The sequence below is a fragment of the Mytilus galloprovincialis genome, chromosome 1 (genome assembly GCF_965363235.1).
Source record: "Mytilus galloprovincialis chromosome 1, xbMytGall1.hap1.1, whole genome shotgun sequence".
NCBI classification, from domain to species: domain Eukaryota; kingdom Metazoa; phylum Mollusca; class Bivalvia; order Mytilida; family Mytilidae; genus Mytilus; species Mytilus galloprovincialis.
The window spans coordinates 106707491-106730841 of record NC_134838.1 but is presented as its reverse complement, the minus strand read 5'-3'; the positions used below and the strand labels follow the sequence as shown (position 1 = coordinate 106730841).

The 23351-nt window shown below is 32.1% G+C and overlaps 2 protein-coding genes across 3 annotated transcripts; one reads left to right on the top strand and one right to left on the bottom strand.

The window, feature by feature from the left end:
- Window positions 1–4318: 4318 nt before the first annotated feature.
- On the bottom strand, window positions 4319–16462 carry LOC143049417 (transcription elongation factor A N-terminal and central domain-containing protein 2-like). The gene is made up of 4 exons (XM_076223066.1): window positions 16302–16462; window positions 14874–15015; window positions 6027–6220; window positions 4319–4968 (listed from the first exon to the last, which is right to left on the bottom strand). Exons 1-4 carry the CDS (start codon window positions 16401–16403, stop codon window positions 4777–4779), a joined length of 630 nt encoding a protein of 209 aa, XP_076079181.1. The 5' UTR covers window positions 16404–16462; the 3' UTR covers window positions 4319–4776.
- Window positions 16463–17796: 1334 nt separating this feature from the next.
- On the top strand, window positions 17797–23351 carry LOC143049402 (uncharacterized). 2 transcript variants are annotated; one of them, XM_076223057.1, is made up of 6 exons: window positions 17797–18165; window positions 19132–19264; window positions 19731–19858; window positions 20918–21074; window positions 21801–21937; window positions 23207–23351. In XM_076223057.1, exons 1-6 carry the CDS (start codon window positions 18120–18122, stop codon window positions 23335–23337), a joined length of 732 nt encoding a protein of 243 aa, XP_076079172.1. In that variant the 5' UTR covers window positions 17797–18119; the 3' UTR covers window positions 23338–23351. The 2 variants fall into 2 exon arrangements, 1 of the variants encoding a protein (XP_076079172.1); XR_012970227.1 differs by having other exon boundaries at window positions 17801–18165; window positions 23211–23351.

The following is a 23351-nucleotide window of genomic DNA, read 5'->3' as shown; positions in this document are numbered from 1 at the left end:
TTTAAAAAGGGCACCAACTTTTAAGTTATCCCAAAATGACCGAAATTAGCTGAAAAAATTTCCGGATCCTTGGTTCATACCTGTCATTTTCATGGCTCAATGGTCATTGTAAAGGTTTAGTGCTTTTGTCATTTTCATGGCTCAATGATCATTGTAAAGATTTAGTGCTTTTGTCATTTTCATGGCTCAATGATCATTGTAAAGGTTTAGTGTTTTTGTCATTTTTATGGCTCAATGATCATTGTAAAGGTTTGTCATTTTCATGGCTCAATGATCATTGTAAAGGTTTAGTGCTTTTGTCATTTTCTCAGTCACTTTTTTTTTAATAGATTGTTTATGGGGTATACATATAAACAGTAATATGTATATAGATTAAAGTTTTGTGTGACAGCAACTAGTAGTCAACATATGGTAGTGTTTGTATTGATTAGCACAAAAATCATGATAATATGGGAGAAATAGGACTTACAATCCAATGGCTATGATGGCAAGAACTTTTTATGGCTTTATATTTCAGAAGCTTAGAAGAAGCTAGAACACCTAGATGTTTCATACCTGGTATGCTGAAGCCTTATTTTATGAAATTTCTGTCTGTCATATGTCCATTGTCCTTGACTTCATTTTCATTGTTCAGCAACTGCTTGAAAAAGAATTGTTTTAACTGTCATATGAATTTCTCACTTAATATAAGTACATGCAATAGGACAACAATATTTGGTATATAGGTTCCTTGTTAGGTATCTATGTCCATCAGAAAGTGTTCATCTGACCTCAACCTCAGGATCAGGGATCAAGATTAAGTTTATGTGGTAAAATCTAATATATACTCGGATACTATAACCATTTGGTCAACTATATTTGGTGTATGGAATAATTGTAAGGTATACATATCTGACTGGCATATTTCATATGACCTTGACCTCAATCTCATGGTCAATTGGTCAATGTTAGTTTTTTCTTATTTTGTCTTCGTTAAGATACTATAAGCAATAGGTCAATCAATATGTGGGTTTGGTAAGATTCATCTGACCTCTACCTCATTTTCATGGTTCATAAGTCTCACAAGATTTCATGGTTTTGTTTGTTTTTCAGGTATTATAAGCAATAGATCAAAACGTATTTTGTGTATGGATTAGTTATGATGAACACACTGTCTGGCATGGTTCATCTGAACTTGACCTCATTTTCATGGTTCGTTGGTCAAGGTTCAATTTTCGTACTTAGATCTGTTTCTTGGATACTATAAATATTATGTTAACTATACATGTATGGTGTATGGTTTACACGTTTATCTGACTTGCTTCATCTGACCTTGATCATTGATAATGTTAATGTTATTTGAAACTTAATTTAATTATGTCAAGTAAAGCAGAGGAAACATTTCAGCATGTGCATTCTTGTTAAGTATAGGCAAAAGGTCTATTAATTCTTACACAGTCTAGATAACCCATTAGAAAAGTGGTGAATACATTTAACAGAGAGATTGGCCATTTTGATAAAATTTGATAACATTTCATGTAAGTGTTCAGTTACTGTGCATAACTATCTTGTTTGTAGAAACAACCTGTACATAATGATTAAGAGATCACCTGACATGACCTCATTCCATAAAAAAACCCAAGGGTTTACTAGTTTGAAATATAGCCAACAGGACATTACTCAGTTTGACAGTCCCTTGCTTAAGTTGTACCTCTGTTTGGCTCTGCATCAATGTAGGGTTTCGAATGGAAATGTTAAAAATCTTATCCCTCTTGTAGAAAGTGCCATTTCCTCTGTATAATAATGAAACCTTGCAACAACTCTGAAGGGCCCTTTCTTGCTTTTTCAATGGCGTAATTTCTGTCTTCTATCCATTCGTCTTCATATGTTCAGTTCCAGCCATTGCTCCTGTTCTGCCTAACTTGCAGAACCTTTTTGTATTTTTTTTATATGACTGCAAAAAAAATTTTGGGATCGTATAATGGTAAGATGTCGTCGTCTGCCTTGTCGTCCAAAGACACTTTTGGTTTGCAGACAATAACTTTTAGTTCAAGAGAATGGATCTTTATGCAATTTAAGTTCTAAAGTTCTTACTGCCATACTCACTGCAGTCAAAGAAGGACTTCAGAAATATTCCGAAACGTCATATTCAAGAAGTGGTTTGAATCAGATGTGGATACTGAAAAATTCAAAGAAGTTATTGGTGAATTTACAATCTCAATCATTAAAACATTGTACCAACATTAAAACCTTTGATTTTTCAACTCTTTTTCAAAGCTCGACTGAAAGAACTCGTCAGCTTATGTTTCTTAAACAAAAAGGACACTAGACGTTTTAAATATCTTAGTTTTGGGCAAAAATTCAGCTTACTTTGTAAAAAATCATACAGAGTCAAGGAAAAAATACACTGAAGAAGATATCACTGCCATGCTGGACTTTTTAATTAACAACATATTTGTTGAATTTGGAGGTTTGGTCTTCCTACAGACTATTGGAATCCCAATGGGTACCAATTGCGCTCCTCTACTTGCAGATTTTTTTTTGTATTCCTATGAAGCAGAATTTATCCAAGGGCTTGTACAGAAAGAAGAAAAGAAATTAGACCAGTCTTTTAATTTCACCTTTCTTTATATTGATGATGTACTGTCTCTTTATAATAATAGATTCAGTGATCACTCACATTTAATATATCCAAGTGAACTTGAAATTAAAGATAAAAGCGACACAGATAAATCTGCTTCATATTTAGACCTTTTTCTCGAAATGACTACTGATGGTAGGTTGAATACCAAAATTTATGACAAATGCAATGATTTTAATTCTCCTATAGTCAACTTTCCATTTCTGTGTAGCAACATCCCAGCGGCACCAGCATATGGAGTATATGTGTCTCAATTGATACGTTTCTCTAGAGCTAACTCAAAGTACGTTGATTTAGTTGGACAAGGAATACTGCTTTCTCAAAAGTTGCTAAGACAGGGCTATGAATCAATCAAATTAAGGTCATAACTCAAATTTCTGAAATTGTACCACAATGTTTAATGTTTATGGTGCCAACAGTATAGGAATTACTGGCCAAAAACAAGCATTTTTGTAGTTACTGGACAATAACTTGTGTGTAAGTGCATGGATCTCTCTGATATTGTACCATAAGGTTCCATATCACAAAAGGAAGGCTGGGATTGACTTTGAGGTAATTGCCCCATTCATGCAGGAATTAGGGGTCAAAAACAAGCATTTTTCTAGTTTCCAGACAATAACTTGTGTTTAAGTGTAAGGATCTCTCTGAAATTGTACTACAAGGTTCCATACTACAAAGGAAAGGCTGGGATTGAGTATGGGGGTAATTGCTCCAATAGGGGATTCAAAAAGTTTGAGGGGTTTAAGTATTTTTTAAATTTCAAACTTTTGAAAAGTTTCAAGAAGAAATCTTTAATTGCCCAGTATTGCACAATAGATTTGTAAGATCTAGACATTTTTGTGTCAGAAACCTATACTATGTCAAAAATCTGATCACAATCCAAATTCAGACAGTATCAAGCTTTAATATTGTGTCCAAATTTGCCTCAACTGTTCAGGGTTCAACCTCTGCGGTCGTATCAGGCTGTGCTCAGCAAAGCATTTTATTCAATTTGTTCTTGCCCTGAATGTGTACAAATTAAGCATCCATCACTTTCATTGTTTATTTGTTGATGTTGTGTTTTCTGAACTATGAACTTTACTTAATAGACTACTGTAAAAGCAGAATTTTCGTGGAGGATTTAATTTCGTTTTTTTTTTGTGGAAAGAATATATCCACGTAATTTAAACTCCTACCAATATTTAACCTACACATTATATCACTGCCATTTAATTGAAACCATGAAATTAAATCACCATGAAACCTTATCAAGAGACAAAACCATGAAATTTTAACCCCAGGAAAATTAATGTTTTAACAGTAATTAGGTCGTTAGTTTTCTCGTTTGAATTGCTTTACATTGTCATTTCGGAGCCTTTTATAGTTGACTATGCTGTATTGGCTTTGCTCATTGTTGAACTGATTTTCTTTTCAAAGTGCCCAGATCATACCGTCCTGTCCATTACTGGGTAATCATTAGAAGAACAATGATTATAAAAGACTTCAATAATTCTACTCTTTTTTTCATTCAATTTAGATTTTAGAGGCTCCTATCATACATCCATTACAATCCCCTGATAAAACAATGAAACCACATAGGTCCTCTTGAAATTGTTTCAACCTAAGTCCTTGGACCAACTATCATAGCAAATATTCCAATAAACTAGACCCATCTTGTTTTTTAAATTTCTACCTTCATATTCAGAGACTAAGTCAATATTATGCAAAAATGCCAATTTATTGAGACAACATGAATAAGTAAAAACATAAAAAAAATATCAAAATTAATTACAGATACATAAAACAGTTAACATATTACTGGTTATCAAAATAATGTAAATGTGAAACCAGTGTTCCCAAAGTTAATAAGAATCACACAACAGTAAATTTTTTATATAACTCATGCAATTGTATTAAATCTCAATTAGTTTATTTAAATTGGCATTGAAATTTAAAACGAGTTAGCACTTTACATAAATTCATTTTGCTTAACTTTTAAAGAATATATTCTGTTTGCTTAATTTCTTCATCAAGAAACACATTCATAGCTTGGCATATCTTGATGTGATCAATGATTGCCACCAGACCCCTGAAGACAACATTCTTCTATCCTTAAATGCCATGTACAACAGGTATAGGTGTATTTTTATCACAGATTTTGAGGAACTCAATACTAATTAACATTTTTTGTATGTTTGTACAAATTCTGGTACTTTAAGTTCTCCAGTTATAACTTTCTTTCGAATGTCCTCATTATTTTTCAGTGTAAATACAAGAGTTCTCATAGTTCTACGATAATCATAATTGATTAATCTTTTATGGTGGTAAAATGCTTCTCTCTCTATAGCATCAGGTAGATTGTGACTCTCCTACAAAACAGATCATTTATCACAATTTAAATCATATTTTAAACATGTGTTGATATTAAAGATTATAGCAAGACATTATCCTCATTACCAGTAATTTAAAGTTCATGAAATACAAGTAAGTTGATAACAATATAAATTTACTTCCAATTATCAACTGTCTGGACCTTGAGGTTAAGAGACTTTATGAAAGATATTTTCTCTCAATCTGATTTCATACCAAATCTCTCTGACACCTTTAAAGCAAATCTCAATTGTAATGCACTATCAATATTTTAAATGATTAAATAATATTGTACTTTTGACATATAATATATCATAACTATCTACAATAAGGATTTGATACCTTTGTTAAAAAATCATGTTGCATTGTATCAATATATCAACATTTTCATATATGTCTCCAGCAATGTAATTCATGTGTGCTGACCAGGTACTATCAATCAAGGTCTTTTCAAGATATTTGCCTCTAAATTATGTTAACATTATATCAAGTCTTTGTTTTTCTTAAAGATTTCTTATTATTCATTTTTATGAGCCTGTACACCAGCAGTTCAATCATGAAGGTGATATTTCACATTTCACATTGTACCAGTAAAACCATTCTTGAATAAAATACAAAGTTTGTACTGAATATAAGCAAATCTAAAAAGAATTACATGTACTTTGAATTTTTAGACCACCATTTTTACATTTAATTTCAATTTTCTAATCAATATTATTGTATATGGTTTTACTGTGTTGTTGTGTTCCTGTCTCATTGATGTATATCCCACATCTTCTTTTATTTAATGCTAGATTCATTACAAATTGTTTCTTACATGAGAGAGTACTCAATTGTTGGCATGTCTAAATATATACAGATACACTAAACAAACAAAAAATATTTTGTTTTCATATTTTAATTTTCATGCTATCAAAACTTTATAAATTGTTAGGGTGGTTCACCACAGAATGAAAATCAAGAAGGGGTGGGGGTCATCAAATCAGAGATGGTGTTTGCATTGTCCAATCGTTCCTTCAAAAAATTTATCGGTATCGTAATACACTATAATAATTACCTCTAATTCTAATGATCCAGCCAATAGTTTCTTGCCAGATGTTCTCATTTTATCTGTTTTAGTATCACACATGACTTCAATAACTGGTCGTTCAGCATGACTGACGAAATGTTCCTTCCACTTAACATAGACACGTCTAGCTGCTTTTCTTATGTCACTATCTTCATGTTTTCTTAACTTATTGACCAGTTTGCCTATAAAATGAATACCAAATACATGAACACATTAAAAAATATATGACAATGAACAAAGTATTAAAAAGTTATCCTCCCTGGAACTTATTTACAGGAAAAAAATATTTTAGTCACCCTAATTTTCAGTCTAAAATTCTTTGAACAGACAGCTTATAAGCTGGTGAAAAAAATGATATAAAAGTAGATTTAGATTATGAATATTGACCTTAAAAAAAAACAATGAAAAAATGTATACATTACTTTTTTTATTTATATGAATGATTCATAAATGTACTGTAGCCCTATGAAGCTATGCTTCCAAGCATACCTTTAAAAATGAATTTACATTTCTAGTTAAGTTGTGTTGCTTGTGATTTTGGAGTCCCAATCAGAATAAGGTTTTGTTTTGCATAAATAAGTATAATCTAGAAAATATGGTAGTTCATCAAACTTTGTTTTATTAACCAGATTTTTGTGACAAAAATGTCGGTTATTGATTTTGGAATGTACGGTGGGCGGGCCGTCGGTTGGGTGGCCGGTCGGCAGCCAAATGTTGTCCATGCATTTACTCATATACTGTTCAACCAAAGCTTTTAAAATTTTAATATGTTGTTACTGACAACAAAATGGAGGTCAAATTCAATAATGACGATTTTGACTTAAATCGTTCAGGAGTTATGGTTCTTGAAAGATTGAAAGATGGTGTTTCCAGTCCTGTCCGCGTATTTACTCATGAACTGTTCAACCACAGCTTTTTAAATTTTAATATGTTGTTACTGATGACAAAATGGAGGTCAAGTTCAATAATGACGATTTTGACTTTTACCATTCAAGAGTTATGGTTCTTGAAAGATTGAAAAATGCTGTTTCCAGTCTTGTCCATGTATTTACTCATGAACTGTTCAACCAAAGCTTTTAAAATTTTAATATGTTATTACTGATGACAAAATGGAAGTCAAGTTTAATAATAACGATTTTGACTTTTACCATTCAGGAGTTATGGTTCTTGAAAGATTAAAATTGTGTTTCCAGTCATGTCCGTGTATTTGCTCATAAACCGTTCTACAAAAGCTTTTCAAATTTAAATATGTTGCGGCTGATGACAAAATTGAGGTCAAGTTCAATATTGGCCATATTCTCTTTTTCTGTTCAGGAGTTATGGTTCTTGAGAGATTGAAAAATTGTGTTTCCAGTCATGTTGTTGCATTCACTCATGAACCATTCAACCAAAGCTTTTCAAATTTTTATATTTGTTACTGATAACAAAATGGAGGTCAAATTTGATATTGACGATAGTACATTCACCGTTCATCGGTTATGGATCTTGTGATATTAAAAATGCCAGGACACAAATAAATGTTAATAAATACGGTTTGCTGTCGCTCTGACAGCCTCTTGTTGAAGTAAATGTTTCAGACTGATCTAATTACACCAAGTAAAAACTTCTGGTTTATTTAAATGTGATCTTGTTTATGTTTATATAATAACATTAGATGTATATTTCATTATTATATGTTATTTTGTTTGGCTGACAGCAATCTCGCGTCATTCTTTATTGCAAAATGAATTGTGAATGAATTGAAACATACATCATGACACACGTTTCCAAAATAAAGTGCACTGGTAAATAAAAGAAAAATTTGATAGCCATCATGTTTTCATGATCATAGCGCAAAATGTAATTATAAGTATTGAATGTTTCTGTGAGTAATTCAATAATTTCATAGGGTTGTAAAAATGTTGACCGTGCACACATTTTTAGAATGAAGCTCTTCTGTGCTTCATACAAAATGTATTTCACCAATCAGTCAAGGCTTTACAACCCAATGAATTGACAAATAGAAGTATTCAATTCTTAAATAAAAGATAGACTGTACCTTACAATGAACACCTATTTTCAAATTTAGTTAATTAAAAAAAGTTGCCCAACAAAAACATCCAGATTTTTTTGGCTTTCACCGGAGAACCAAACTCTCCTGGTTAAGTTATACTTATCAGGGAAGCAGCAAATATCAATTTTAAAGTTGATAGTTTGTCTAGAATAGGATGAAAACCTGCTTTTATTTTCTTTGGTTACATCTTCTGACATCAGACTCGGACTTCTCTTGAACTGAATTTTAAAGTGCGTATTGTTATGCGTTTACTTTTCTGCATTGGCTAGAGGTATAGGGGGAGGGTTGAGATCTCACAAACATGTTTAACCCCGCCCCATTTTTGCGCCTGTCCCAAGTCAGGAGCCTCTGGCCTTTGTTAGTCTTGTATTATTTTAACTTTTAGTTTCTTGTGTACAATTTGGAGTTTAGTATGGTGTTCATTATGACTGAACCAGTATATATTTGTTTAGGGGCCAGCTGAAGGACGCCTCCGGGTGCGAGAATTTCTCGTTGCATTGAAGACCTGTTGGTGACCTTCTGCTGTTGTCTGCTCTATGGTGGGGTTGTTGTCTCTTTGGCACATTCCCCATTTCCATTCTCAATTTTATTCTATTTGAACTCCAGGCATACATGCTACCACTACACCAGCAAAGCTGTTTAAGCTATAATATGCATCAATGCATAATGTTGTTGAAATAAGGCATGATCAAATCATGAGCACATACTCGTTTTCTAGAAGTTTTATATGGCTATGCACATTATTATTTTGTGCAAGCAACTTAGTGTATTGTGAAAAAATGGACAACATATTCCTTTCACCCCCTAATGAACAAGGAAATGTTACAAGTGTGCCAAGGGTGAAGGGTCTCCTTTTTGCACTACACTGAACAAATGATTAAAGAGTCTCTAAACTACATTGTAACAGAGACATATGCACATAGCTAATGTGCACTGCAGACATCACAGAAAAGAATAAATCTAACATTCTGAAAACTCAGCAGTGTTCGACTATCTAATCCAGTGTTCTCCCCAGGATTTTTGGATAGCGCTGTGGTAAGCGCGTGATTTTCGACAATTCTCAGTAACTTTGTCGCGGCGTGCGGTTGGTTTGTAATTGATTTGTTATGTGTTTTTCTTATATAATGCTATTGATGTTTTCTCTTGTAATGATGTCCTCATCATGCTCATGGAAGTTACCCCTTTGTTTGCTAATGTTATTGTCTGGATATAGACATGATAGAAGAAAAGTCTTTTTGTCTCCATTGTAAATACATATAATCCTCATATTGTCTGTCTATAAAACCCAAGGAGAAGTCTTTTCCATGGTGGGTCTATACCAGACTGCCTAGATGTGAAGATTTCTTATCACTAACAGGTGATGTTGCAGAACATGTAGGACCAACAATAAAGTCATTGTCAGCTTCTGTGAGAAAGTTTTCAATGACAAGATTGGTATTTTTTACATTTACTTTTATTATCTTATCAAAGACTTACTTAAAAAAAAGGCTAAAATATTCCAATTAGGGAGCTACCATTTGATTTTTATGGGGGGGCTAGGATGAAATTTGAAAAAAATAGGCAGGACAGGAATTTTGAGTAAAAAAAAAGGCAGGATGGGACACTTGCAAAAAAAAAAAGTCAGGATGACAATTAAGGTAAAAAAAAGTCAGGATAAACTAAAAAAAAAAAAAAGGCAGGACCGAATAGAGTGAAAAATAAAAAGGCAGGACAGAGATTACAACTAAAAAAAAATGCAGGACAACATTTTTCATCCTAGCCCCCCCATAAAAATCAAATGGTAGCTCCCTTATGAATATGAAAGAAATCCTTTAAAAATATTTTAAAGAGATTTTTTTATTTCAAAGGTGAATTACCAATCAAATACATTATGTATGCCAATTGAAACAACTACCACCTTTAAAGGTTTTGTTTGATAATTTTATAAACATTTGAATACATGCCACCAGATAAGTTTGTCAAGATTTGACAATACTTCTTTTAGGTCTTCCCTCCCAAATTATCTCCCTTACTGGCTGACATAACTTCCTGTTTACACCTGTGTCTTTTTTTTTTTAGCATTAAATACTATTCCTTATCCAAGCCATCCTCTGTTTACATTAAATTTAAACCAATATTTAATTAAGATATATTGATGATTGGTTGACAAATATCGATATTTTATATATATTTACACAAAATTTTCGTTCTGTTTTATTCCCTTATCCATTTGAAAAAGAGCCATGTATGGTCAAGTAATCGTAAAATACGGGCTTATAATGAATCCCTTGATAACAGGGATGCTTCTTTCAAGCAATACAGGTTCGACAGTTCGGTTGTAAACGCAGAAAAAGTAATGATATAATCGTAGATGGTTCAAAAAATGGTCGAGACAACGTTGTCAGAGAAGGGGGTAAAACTTCCCTTATATAATTTAGAAATGAACTTTTCAGCACCCGAGACATGTATTATATGTCTCTGTTAGCACTGTCCATTCCTTTCATACGTTTCGGCATCTTTATAAAGCGAAAAAATGTAGCAGTGTTCTGTTAACCTTACGACGTTTAACTTGGCTTCACCCAAGCTGGACATCGAGAAAGTGAATTTCTCAAGTCTAGTATCAGCTTGGGGTTTGTTTTTCTAATCATATCCTCTTAATTGTTTTCAAAGGGTAAAATTCATTACTGTAGAATTGCTGATTAAACAGGTATTAGTTCGATTGGGTGATAATTAATACTTCAAAGACTAGCTCATTGAAGCCAATTTGATCGTTGTTAAAATCAGTGTTTGTTCAAAGTTCGTTAAAGGGAAATTCCGCGATTTTTTACTTATCATCTAATTATGTTCATCTTAACATAAAAAACACATTTGCAAAGTTTTAAATTTATATTCCTTCTAATAACGGAGAAAATCAAGTATTTGTAACGTTTTTGGTTGAATTCTCGAGTGGGTCGTGACGTATTAGCCCGATTTATTGAATTCTGGGAAAAAATAAAATCTGTTTAACTCTTATAGCTTATCGACAATATACGTAATTAAAAGCGCACAGCTGACGAATGGTCGTAGTTATTAACCACAATATAATAATGAACGAAAATGAATATGCATATACCGTTTTGTATTCATTGAATTAAACTCCTATAAAATTATATGTCTCTGTCTCTAGTAAATGTTTTTGAATAAATTTAATTAATTATTGTTGAGATTTTATTCATAAAATATTTATTGAACATTTTTACTATTTACTTGTCTATTTACCGTTATTGTTTTGATAATCATTTCAATGCAACTAATGTGTGAGCAGAGTGTGTATCTTATTTTGTAAAGGTCACTGTATATTTCTCGGCTTGAGGTCAATTCGTTTACCTTGTAGCTATTTAGCCGCAGGTGTGAGTTCAAGCGTACACAGGTATAAATGTTGTTATTTGGAAAGGATATCCAGAAAGGATTAGAAAGAGTATGATGTCACGATGTTAATACACTAAGATTTAATACACGATGAGAATAAAGATTCAATAAATAAATTGTGTAAATTAATTGAAAATAAAATTCAGATTCGTAAATCCGAAAATGTATAAAAATAAAAGGAAACAATTTTTGATTACTTTCTTAGCGGCAAATTGGCGTAAAGATTCAAATATGAAGTAAAAAATAGTAGTTTTAATCTTTAATAAAAACTAAATGCAATATTACCCAATTTGATATACCATTGTGCATCTGTTTGATATCATTGACTTTACCGGAATTTCTTAACTTGTATTCAAATCTGGCTGTGTTTAAATGCTAATAAAACTATTGCAATTTTAAAGTTTTTAATTGACAAAAAAATACAACATACATGATTTTTTTTTAGTTTCTTTTTAACATTTTATTCTTACATAATTAAATTCATTTGACAATCATTTACACGAACTTTTTGTGAAAAAATACCAATTATCTAAGCTAAGGCATTAATTTTTTTTAAGGATTTTTGAGGATTTTTTTTTTAATTCTATGATAATAGTTGTGCAATGTTGAACATGATAGCCGTCATTAATCCAAATAAGTAATACAGTAGTTGTAATAAAAGTTATTTTTAGTCATGCATAACAGATATTGACGAATTTAGAATAGTTCGTCCATACATCGTTGTTCTTGAAACAATCATTATTAGTATACATGTAAGTTTCCTGACGTATAAGAGCCATTGAGGATGAGGTCCAGAGAAAGCAGACTAGTAGCGTTTCGTTCGTTTGTTTGTTGGGAAAGGAGATGAAATGCAACCGCTTGTACAGCTAAACAACAGAATTACCATACAAGCATTTATAGTCAACACAATCAGAAACAGTTCCCATCGTTAGACGGGGAATATGAAGGCTTTCAAGAATGAACAAGTGACATGTCTAACTCGAACAGTTAGAAAACGGACTATCGACATTGACCGCTTGTTCTTAATATTTGAAATTGTATGCATATATACGTATACGTTTATGATAGTGATGAGTTCTTGAGTCTGACAAAAACTAAATTCCTTCATGGTTATATCTTGCCATACGTTTATATTGGTTTGAAAGGTGATTACTCAAAATCGTTATTTGAAAATCCTGTTTGTGAGATGTATATTCATTTCAATACAGAAATTTCGTCTATATATTTCACAAGTGTATAACACGGAGAAGCTCTGAAGGTCCATTACTCCCCTTTTGTTTGGGTGTGAACCATCGATGTTGACAGCAATATCAAAGAATAAGATGATGATGGTAGAAAGAACTATGGGCGTCATGTGGCAAATATTACATGCATATCGGACAATGAGTTGTCAATCTGTATGAAAAGATTTCCAATACAACCATATTATTGAGAAGGAATGTTTACATGCTATACTCTCGTACTAGTATTACAGGGTTCTTGTGGCGTTCACCTTAGACACACATCTTTTTAACGATGTTTAAAAAAAAGACAGAACCAATTTAATGTCATATTTCCCTATTTTTTTTTTAAATATAACTAAAAGTCTTTCATCTGACAAGATTACCCCTATTTAGCGGACAAGTTATTTATTCTTTTTTCTGTTATTGAATACCAAGAAAAAAAATAAATCCCGAAATTAATTTGAAACTTTGATACTCAAAAGTTTCCCAGCAAAATATTCACATCTCTTCGGGATAATTAGTGTTCGTCCAGTGGCATATATAACAATTGTGATGACGAATTCCTTCCTTTGTTCGAGAACAATCTTATTGAAATATAAATCTGTGATTTTACTATGTCCACAACTTCAATGAACCAAAGCAAAAGTTATACATCGACCTGTATTTAAATCAAATTGGTTCTCTTCTTCTTCTGGTATACAATAGTCTATCGACATTCGATGATTACATACTGTTGGCATACGTGGACTAGTCTATTTACAACACTTTTACCCCTATTTATTCAAAATATATGTTTTTTTCTTATGTTCAATGTATACATGTATATATTTTAAATTGCGCTATAGTTCCGTAACTTTCTATCCAGTCGTATAAACGAATCGTCGGCAAGTGCGTACATTTTTTTAAATCAATATTTCTGGTATGTTCCAATCTGTCCTTCACTTTTGACAATGAGTATATATTACATTTTCCCAAATTCACCCTTGGAAAAAATATTTAAATAGATTTTAATTTCATCAAATCTTATTTTTTGGGTATTATTTATATTTTTATGAATAATATTCTTTACACCAGAAATGTTATTTATAAACAAGCGTATGAGTTTGGTAATGACAAGTAAGACAGAGTTGTATATTATACATCTGATAGTTCAAAATGGAAAGTTAAATGTTATCAGCCGTGTACACTGATCAATACCTGCAGAAGTGAAACGATGCGTGAACTTGCAAGCCCGACAGGAAATCGCTTGAATACCTGGACGTGTCACCTCACACCCCTCACAATACCTTTGGAAGTAATACCTTTAGCCATGCTGGTGATCAGAAGAGGGAAGATCAAAATTTATTTGAAAACAGTTTATTACTTTAAAGAATTATGAACAAATTAGATTTTCGAAAACAATTTTCACGGAACACTTATTTATGATTTCAACTTTGACTTTTCACCTAATTCCAATATCAAGTTTAAAAACAACAGACCATGGTTAGTTGGATAAAACAACCGTACGATTGACAAGATATCGACACGCAATTACGACTACATCGGTTACTGTAGTTTTGTTTCTTTGTGGTTTATAGACATATCGTTTCATTAATCGGGAAAGAAGGACAAAATGGCGGAACGCAGATAATTAATACTCTAAATTTAAAATCGATGGTGATCTCTTATCTAGCGGAATAAAACTTTAATATCTATGAATTTGAGCATTTTTATACAGAATGAACATAATATCAATTTTTGATTTTTTTGCGAAGTTTCCCTTTAAACAAGTTTGTGAATGTCGTTTGGAAATGCGGTCAATTTATTTCTTCTCATTTCATTCATATATGCCTCTATATATTCATTAAATAGATGTCAATGTTGAAATCTTTGTTTATTTTGATCTCTCAACGACGCCATTTTGTAAAATTTATTAGACTGGTCCCGCGGAGTTACTTTAATACAACGGAAATAATTCTTTCAAAAATCTTAACCAGTCAATCACGTGATCCGAAAAGAAAAATAAGCGGGAAATTTTTAAAAATACGAAAAAAAAATATAGCGACGCGGTTGAACGGGATAGCGACGCGGTCAGTGCAATAGGACAGCGGGAAATTGAAATAGCGCTGAAAATCGCGGCGCTAAAACGGCCTGGGGAGAACACTGTAATCTTCAATGATATAAAGTTGATACCTATTTTTGTATCTAACATGACATGTCTCGGAGGAATCTTTTGTCCAAGTTTGTTCAGGCTGTCAACCATTTCTTCTTTTGAAGTACTTTCTAACTGCAGTTTGGATTTAAGCCTTCTTATTTCTTCGACCACAACAACACCCTTCAAAAATATATAGGTTCATATATAAAACATGTAAAAAATAATGTGCTACAGTGTATATGTACAGTATGTCATAGTGCTTACAATAATTATGCTATCCTTGTACAAATGTATATACGTGCTACAATAACATGTACTGTGGATTCATTTATTTTCATGTGCACCATATTTTACATGGAATGAGGAAATTATTCATGTTCATTGATATTTAATTTTGTGGTTTTGATTAGATTTTTTTTTTTGCATTGTTGTCTAGTTGCAGTATGTTAAAGTTCATGTTTCATTCCCGATCAGATGGCATTTTATTATAAAACTGTTATCACAGAGATACATTGCATTTTTGTATGTCTCGCTTTTTTGTAATTTCGATAATGCAAATGTTGTAATAAAAGTTTTAGTTTTGCAAATATTCAAAGTCAATAAACCATGCATGAAGGTACATGGCTAAACAATCTCCATAGACATGAGATGTGCCTATGCTTATGCAACTGCAAAACAAATACCATTGACTTAAATAAGTTACATTAACATAAGTAGTTCCCTTTAAACAAATCAAAGCACAAACTAATACATGTAAACCATGTAAACTAAGCAAAATCTCAAAGTCAATAAACCATAACTGAGGGAGCAGGTTCAAATAATCTCCATGGTAATGAGAAGTGCAATGCTAATACAACTGCATACCAAATATTATTGACCTTCTACGAGTGGTTCCCCTATGGCCAATCTAATCTCAAACTAATACATGAAGACTAAGCAAAATTTTCAAAGTCAATAGACTCATAATGCCTAAGGGGGCGAGGCCAAATAATCTCCATGGAAATGGATATGCCAATGCTTATACAACTGCATACCAAATATCTTTGACTTACCACTGGTGGTTCACCATAAACTAGACCTAAATCACAAACTAATACATTGTTGACGCCAACAGTGCTGCAGACGCTAGAAACAGCATACTAGTCTTGCTTTTCAACCCTGTCAAGCGAGACAATAAAACCGGATACAGGTATATATGTGTAGCCTACAAATACCAATTTGACTACTCATCCCTGCATACGAGTGTTCGTGTAGACACTGCTTACTGCTCATGTCGACTCTTTGCCTTGGCTATCAGACCATGGCCTAGTTTCACATCTAAAACTTACTCTGGGCACAAACAAGTCTGTATATCGTGAAAATTGTTAAGACATAGATATACCGGTATAAATCAAATCATGACAAATGTGTACATCATGTTTTAAAAAAAACAAGAACCATAACTATATATCTTATATGTGTTAGACCTGAAGAGATTCTATGGTAGACTGTTTCATCTGCTTCCTGCACCCTTTTTTACTTGAATCTTGTTTAGTTTCTTTTGGTTTCTTAATCAAATATTTATCCATTTTTATTCGTTAACTTTTTTTGCTTGTTTTCTTTTTTTTTTACCGGAAGTATCAAAGTAAAACACGGACTCAAATCCAAATAAAGCATGATTTGGATTCGTGTTTGTAGAAATCGTGTACCACAGAATTTATACCAATACGCTTGCAACTCACACTAAGATAGACTGGTCCGCCGTTCTATCTATAGCTTCGCAGTGTAGCGATAAGTGAACACAACAGGGGTCCAGTTTAACACTAGGCGTCAATATTCAATAAACCAAGGATTTGTATAGCAAGATCTTGCTATACAAATCCTGGATAAAACTATACAAATACTATACAAATCCTTGAATAAACTTCATAAACACATGCCGGAGTCTAGTGAGCTTTAATTTTGATTTTACATTTTTTTTTATATAAAAATGACTCGAACAAGGGTGATTACTTTCAGTGCAAAATAGGTCAGTCAGAATTCCCGAAGGCAAATTTCAGTCTAAAGCAATTTTCAAAACGCCTGCCATTCTTGTAAAAAATTTCACACCATTACAGTTCTTTTTGTGTTCTTTGCCGGTTGTTCTTTTAAAATTATGGAATGCCTCATGATAGTTTAAATGTTTTTTAACTGCCGACAAATACAATATTGAATATTTATAAGAAATCGGAATAAGTGAAAAGAACACTATATATATTTATTTTTTTTTTATGTCGGAACTGAAAGGATGTTATTCAGTGAACATTTTACGAAAACATGACTCTACTAGCTTTGCAAAGAGAAAGTAAAAACATTAAATTTTGACTGATGAACTAAACTATTTTCTCGTATCTGTTAAATATGTAATTTTATTTGGACCCTTCAGTCTATTGAAACTCCAATAGTCGGTAGACAGTACTTATCTAAAGAAAATTGTATTACAAAATTATTAATACATAAATTATGTCAATCATACTCTGTGAAAAATGCATGTCTTTATAGTAATGTTTTTTTGTTTTGATAATTTTTGGAATCATTGTACAATCTGAAGATTATTTGAAGGGAATTAAAAAATAAATGTTAAATAATGAAGCCAATTGTCCTTCTCATAAAAATGCGGAAAGAATAACATCTTAATAATGTAGCAGCACGTCAATCCCCGTTAGTTCGATACTCCAATCACGTGACATGGGTTTACCGATTTTTTTTTAACAAAAAAATGTGTTAAAACAGTAAACACCAAAATTGTAAAATGAACAAACAAAGATTTATTCAGGTTGCACTTGTACATGGAAATCCAGCGGGGGAAACACTGCATGGAAACAATTGAAAATTTAACAAGGTGGAAATAATCACCAGAGTGGCCGGGTACTTTGAAGAGACGACAACCCGGTAAACATTCCTAAATTTCACTTAAAAAAAACCGTAAAAAAAACCTTTCAAAGCATACAAAAAAAAAAAGATAATAGCAAAGGCTAGTGTAACCATCTCAGGCGTGTAAGCAAACGACATATGAATTTCCCAAAACATATCATGACTAAACATATCAATACATTAATGTACTACATCTAAATCAATTAATACCAATAAAAATAAGAAACAAAATATGACTTGGACTGTAAAGTTGTGTTAAACATAAAGTTTGTTTTCATGTAAGAAGGAAAAAACATTGAACCACGAACATTAGATTGCACTTAGTGTGTGAATTTTAGAATATATCGTGTAAGAATTGGGTGAGAGAACAAACGATATTTCTGTCAGTCAAAATGCAGTCACTCAGGAAAATTATTGGTTGGATATTTCCGTCTGCAAGTATGTACATTTTCCATAATGATAATAGAAATAACATATAGATTTTCAACTTTGATGATAAAGAAAAATATATAGTCTAAATTGTATATTATTGATAAAGGCATGCCGCATAACAAATACGCGAGTATACAAAACAAATTAGAAAACAAAATAAGTCATCGTAGCCTTTGCCACAAAAAGACAATAAAATACTTTAGAAACGTTTTTAAAGTCAAAAACAATATCCATACACTTTTAATGATATATCCACAGTTTGTTATTGTGTGGAATATTTTACTGAGTTGTGGAGCGAATTCCTCATACAATACGAATCTTCCGACTTTTCCTAATCAAATGATGTAAAGGAAGCCGCATTATTTCCATAGATTTTCCAGCATATTCTGGATATTCAATAGATTAAGAGCAAACACAGAAGTCTCTTGTCAGTTTCCTGTTATATATTAAACAATGAAGTATTAAATAATGAAAACAACACGTTATAAATTTTATTCGTCGAAGTGACTATGACTTTACCTTCATCAGGAGCGCTCAAAACCGAATATTTGAAAGTATAAAGAATGTGTGAGATTCGAAACAGTTTTAATAGGAGCTTCATGACGAAAAAGGCATAAAAAATAGACAAATCCACCTACTGCCCAATTTGCCTGAGGGAGTTGAAACTTTAGTGTCTTAAGACTTTATTGTTTAAAAATTTATAAACGGGCCATCTAAGAAAGGTTTGTTATAAATCATGTCAGTACCGAACTACTGACTATACTGAGTTGCGCATACCCATTGGGACTGGTAGTCAACCAGCAAAGGTATCGACCCAGTGCTGTAACAAAAAATGAAAACAACATGTTATATATATATATATCTTTAATCTCAATAAACCATAACATTTTACATAAGTATAGAGAACAAATAAATGTTGCCGAAAGAGTTCTCGGGTAACACATAACTTTGATTGACAACTTTTCTTTTCAGTTGTCTTGAGTACAGTAAATGGATGCGATTTTGTTGGACTTAATCTGTGTACTTGGAAACTGTCACAGAATGTATCTGAATCGAAAGAATTTACTGTTTTACCTCATAAAAGACAGATAGAAAGTCTTTGTTCGTAAGTATGTATAACCGGATAACCTTGCTTGCCAGGCCATTTACGAGATTTAGGGATACGGCGGGTCATTTCCTCGAGGTCATTTCATGCCGGATTTGGGATAGTTCCACATTAAAAAAAAAAAAGATCAAAAACTCTACGAATAAGACAAACAATATTTTTTTTTTTTCGGTTAAACGGTTTACGTTTACCAGGCAATTTCCTCAGAATATTCTTTGCTACTCTTTTTCATTACTTCAGACAGACAACCTATACATTATAACTATTTCTTTATTTAAAACTCCCTCTTAGGTATATTGAATTTGGATTTGTTTGGACCAGCTTTTCTTATAGATGCTTTCATTCAAGGTGCACCAAACCAAAGTATATAGATATATTAAGAAAGCTATTTTACTATGCATATACTAGCATGTAACAGTATAGCGCAATGCACGTAGAAATCTTATGATATTACTTCAATTTGCAGATACAGAGAAGAATTCAAGAACTGTTACACGCCCAAGTTATCAAAATGTTCAGATGACTTGATGTATGCATCTACTTTTGCGACGACACTGAAAACAGTCAACTTTATATGCACATCTGGGTTTTCAGGTATACAATCAGTATGAAAGTTAAATAAATCAAATAAACAACGACTGATACATTACTTTTTTTTACATGTTATGCTATGAGACAACAATTATAAACTCATACCGTATAGTAGTTGTGAAATATAAAGTCCTCCTGTCGAAAATTTACAAAGACAAGACACAGAAATACATCCAGTTTGAGCAACATATAGTTAGGAGAAACCCGACAATAAAGGCGTAAAGAGGTACGAATTATCATGTGTATTGCCTTCTAGCAATAAACAAGAATAAATTCTATAACAAAACCACAAAAAAGGGTATATAGGAACAAAAATTCTGAGACGAGTGCCTGTGAACAAAACGAAAATAAAAACATAAGCTCCAGTCGTACAGGAAATCATGAATACCTACTACATTTACTAACTATTACAGTCACCTACAAAAGATTGTAGGATACGGTCTTTCTTCGTAAACACGGCCAAGGATCGCAACAAACTACCTCTGGATATTGCCATAGCAAAGTCACTGGATGTATATTTAAGCTTCAAGTGAACAAAACCACTAAATACCCAAATACATACGGTATATTAGATTATTGACATTCGTTATTAACCTAATTCAATAAATTTTAGTCATATGCAAATTAAAAATAATGCCAAATATATAAACTAATGTTATTGTATAACGATATGGATTGCAGCGATAACACATTGAATAAGTGAAAATAAGTTTGAATAGGAATAGCACAATTAAAACACAACAAGATGCATAGAAAGCGGGATCCATTCCCAAAACTCATGCGTATTTTTAGTTTTGTATTTTTATTACAGAAACACAGTTTAAAGCAGAGTTATCAAACCAATGTTAATCAATTTATTTTTCATTTTTGTTTTGTATTTCCTGTCTGTTTGTAATTATTATTAACGTATTTATGACGTTAGCATAGCATATTTTTTCATTGTTTTCTAGCTAAGTGCAGTATACTTTTCATACTCGTAAACTGATGATAGAATTTTTAATCTTCTGACCGAGTCCCTGCGTTTTAAATGACACAAAATGTTCTCAAAAAGTTTGTTTTTAGATATGGTTTTACATGATGATTGTTGGAGAAAACCAGATGTACAAAATAGATCTAATGCTTGTTACAAGGACCATGTACAAAATGTCAAGAGCCAACTGGAACAAATATCTATGTTAGAGGATGCTTATACAGATCAAGTTAAACAAGAATGGTGCAAGTAAGAGTGTATAAATAATTTGCAGAGCTTTAACACGATACTTTGCTGCAAACAATCCTTACCAGACACTTTTACATTTGTAGTTTTGCCCCTTTCTTAGAGAACCTAACGAATGGAAAGAAACAACAGTCCTTTTTGAAAGATATATTTATGATAGTGATTCCATGATTATGTAGCTTAATAGAACTTATTTAAGTTTAGTAAAAATAAAATAAATTGCAGTGTCGGCTAAGTAATTGAACTAACATTTGTCCTTGGATTGGGTAAGATGAAAAGAGAGGACATTCTAAAATATTCTAATATTTGGATTACAGCAAACAACCAATCCAATCCATCAGGAATTCATGCAATATTGAAGAACAGTTAAACAAATGTTGTTTCTTAATTTACACATGGACATTTGTGGTATCATTTATTTGTATTATAAATTTATGATAATTAGGTATAGGAAGATGTGGTGTGAGTGCCAATGAGACAACTCTCCATCCAAATAACACTTTAAAAAAAGTAAACCATTATAGGTCAATGTATGGCCTTCAACACGGAGCCTTGGCTCACACCGAACAACAAGCTATAAAGGACCCCAAAATTACTAGTGTAAAACCATTCAAACGGGAAAACCAACGGTCTTATCTATATAAAATTAAAAAACGAGAAACGAGAAACATGTATAAATTACGTTTGATAGTTATTCAACGATGTAATATTGTGATCTGACTGTTTCAGAATACTTCTTGGTTCTTACCAGTGTATGCAGAAGTCTGTAAGTGACTCGTGTGGACAGTCATCTGTAGATGTTGTGACGGATATGATGAACACGGTCTTTGAACAGATGAACTCCATAATGACATGTCAAGAACACGGTATGGGTTATGTTTGTTTAAAAAAAAATGAAAAAAACGCACACACACCCAAACAAACACTTCTAGTCTAATAGAAAATGTGAAGGAATACTAACCAAATCACAATGGTACCATAAACCGTTTATTTATATCTATAGTCAGAGAACTTAATATTTGAAAAAAATGTATACAGAACCATTTTAAAGTAAATGAACAAGGGAGCATGGGAACAGACTGGAAGGATAAATGCTTATTCAAAAGATAATCGAATACAAGTGGCCTTGTATAAGGTTCTTTTGTATAAACTCGCAAAAGAAACTTAACATTTCTATTAAAGCATACTGTCCAAAATCAAAGAAGTAAGACTGAGAGTTTCACGTTGTAAATGAAACCGTACTGAAAACAATTCTTTTGCAGAGGCATACCAAGTATCAATGGTCTTGCATAAGTCGCTGTTTTTAAACATGCCTAATAGAAAACAAAATAAGTATTCTAAATTCACTACAATATATACAGCTGGATTAGAGTAGTCTCATATTCTCCTTGAGTCTGAGGTACACTAATTCTAATGCATAACCATAGCATGTATCAACTGTATGTAACTGAAACATCTTCCACACAAATTTTCATCCAGAAATATTAGCCACTGGACATTAAAAAAAAACAACAGCCAATCCTCATAAATATATGCAATCAGTAAATTCACCATTTAAAGTCACTGGAACATAACCAAACTACATGCAGTTGAAGTGCACAGATACTGAGAATTTAAAAGGAAAATGTATTGGAGACAACAACCTGAAAGCAGAAAACAAACATTCTCTATATTAAATACAAAAGATGTATCATGGGCATAAATTCTGAATAATTCATAAATGTTTCTGTTGACAAACAAAACAGCACAATGGACAATTAAAGACATCTGGTTGTCAACATATATTCTTAAACAAGACAATAATTTATATCACATTAGTATGGAATTCTTTGGTCATTTAAAATACATGCAAAGATTAAAAAGACTTCAAGTTACCTAGTTCAAACATTAACACCCATTTTTAAACCATGTATAGCAGTTATGAAAAATACTTTAATAAAGTATCTGAATGTGTCTATAATAACATCTAAAAATCATCAGAGTTAACAGGGAGGAAGTGAAAAACCATAAAGTATTTTACCACAAGAGCAAGCTTTTAAAGGCAACACCGGAATATAAATCATGATAAACACTCATACACCTAAAAAATCTTGAACAAAATCATGAAGAACAAACTAATTCTTGTCTCTCTTCAGATAGATCTACATCTCAAAAAGAATTTATCAGTTTCTGGGAATCCCTCATAGAAAATGGAGCAATGAATACTTTTCAGGACTGGTCAATGGTTACGGTCATAATATCATTATTTGTAATATTATATCAATAAAAATAAGAAGCTTA

Excerpts from the sequence above, each read along its gene's own strand:
- LOC143049402 (XM_076223057.1), top strand. The coding sequence starts at position 18,120 with ATGCAGTCACTCAGGAAAATTATTGGTTGGATATTTCCGTCTGCAA. Across the intron at positions 18,166-19,131 it reads TTGGATATTTCCGTCTGCAA|TTGTCTTGAGTACAGTAAAT; the intron begins GTATGTACATTT and ends TTTTCTTTTCAG. Across the intron at positions 21,938-23,206 it reads AATGACATGTCAAGAACACG|ATAGATCTACATCTCAAAAA; the intron begins GTATGGGTTATG and ends GTCTCTCTTCAG.
- LOC143049417 (XM_076223066.1), bottom strand. The coding sequence starts at position 16,403 with ATGGATAAATATTTGATTAAGAAACCAAAAGAAACTAAACAAGATTCA. Across the intron at positions 15,016-16,301 it reads CTACCATAGAATCTCTTCAG|GGTGTTGTTGTGGTCGAAGA; the intron begins GTCTAACACATA and ends ATATTTTTGAAG. Across the intron at positions 6,221-14,873 it reads CATGTTAGATACAAAAATAG|GCAAACTGGTCAATAAGTTA; the intron begins GTATCAACTTTA and ends TTCATTTTATAG.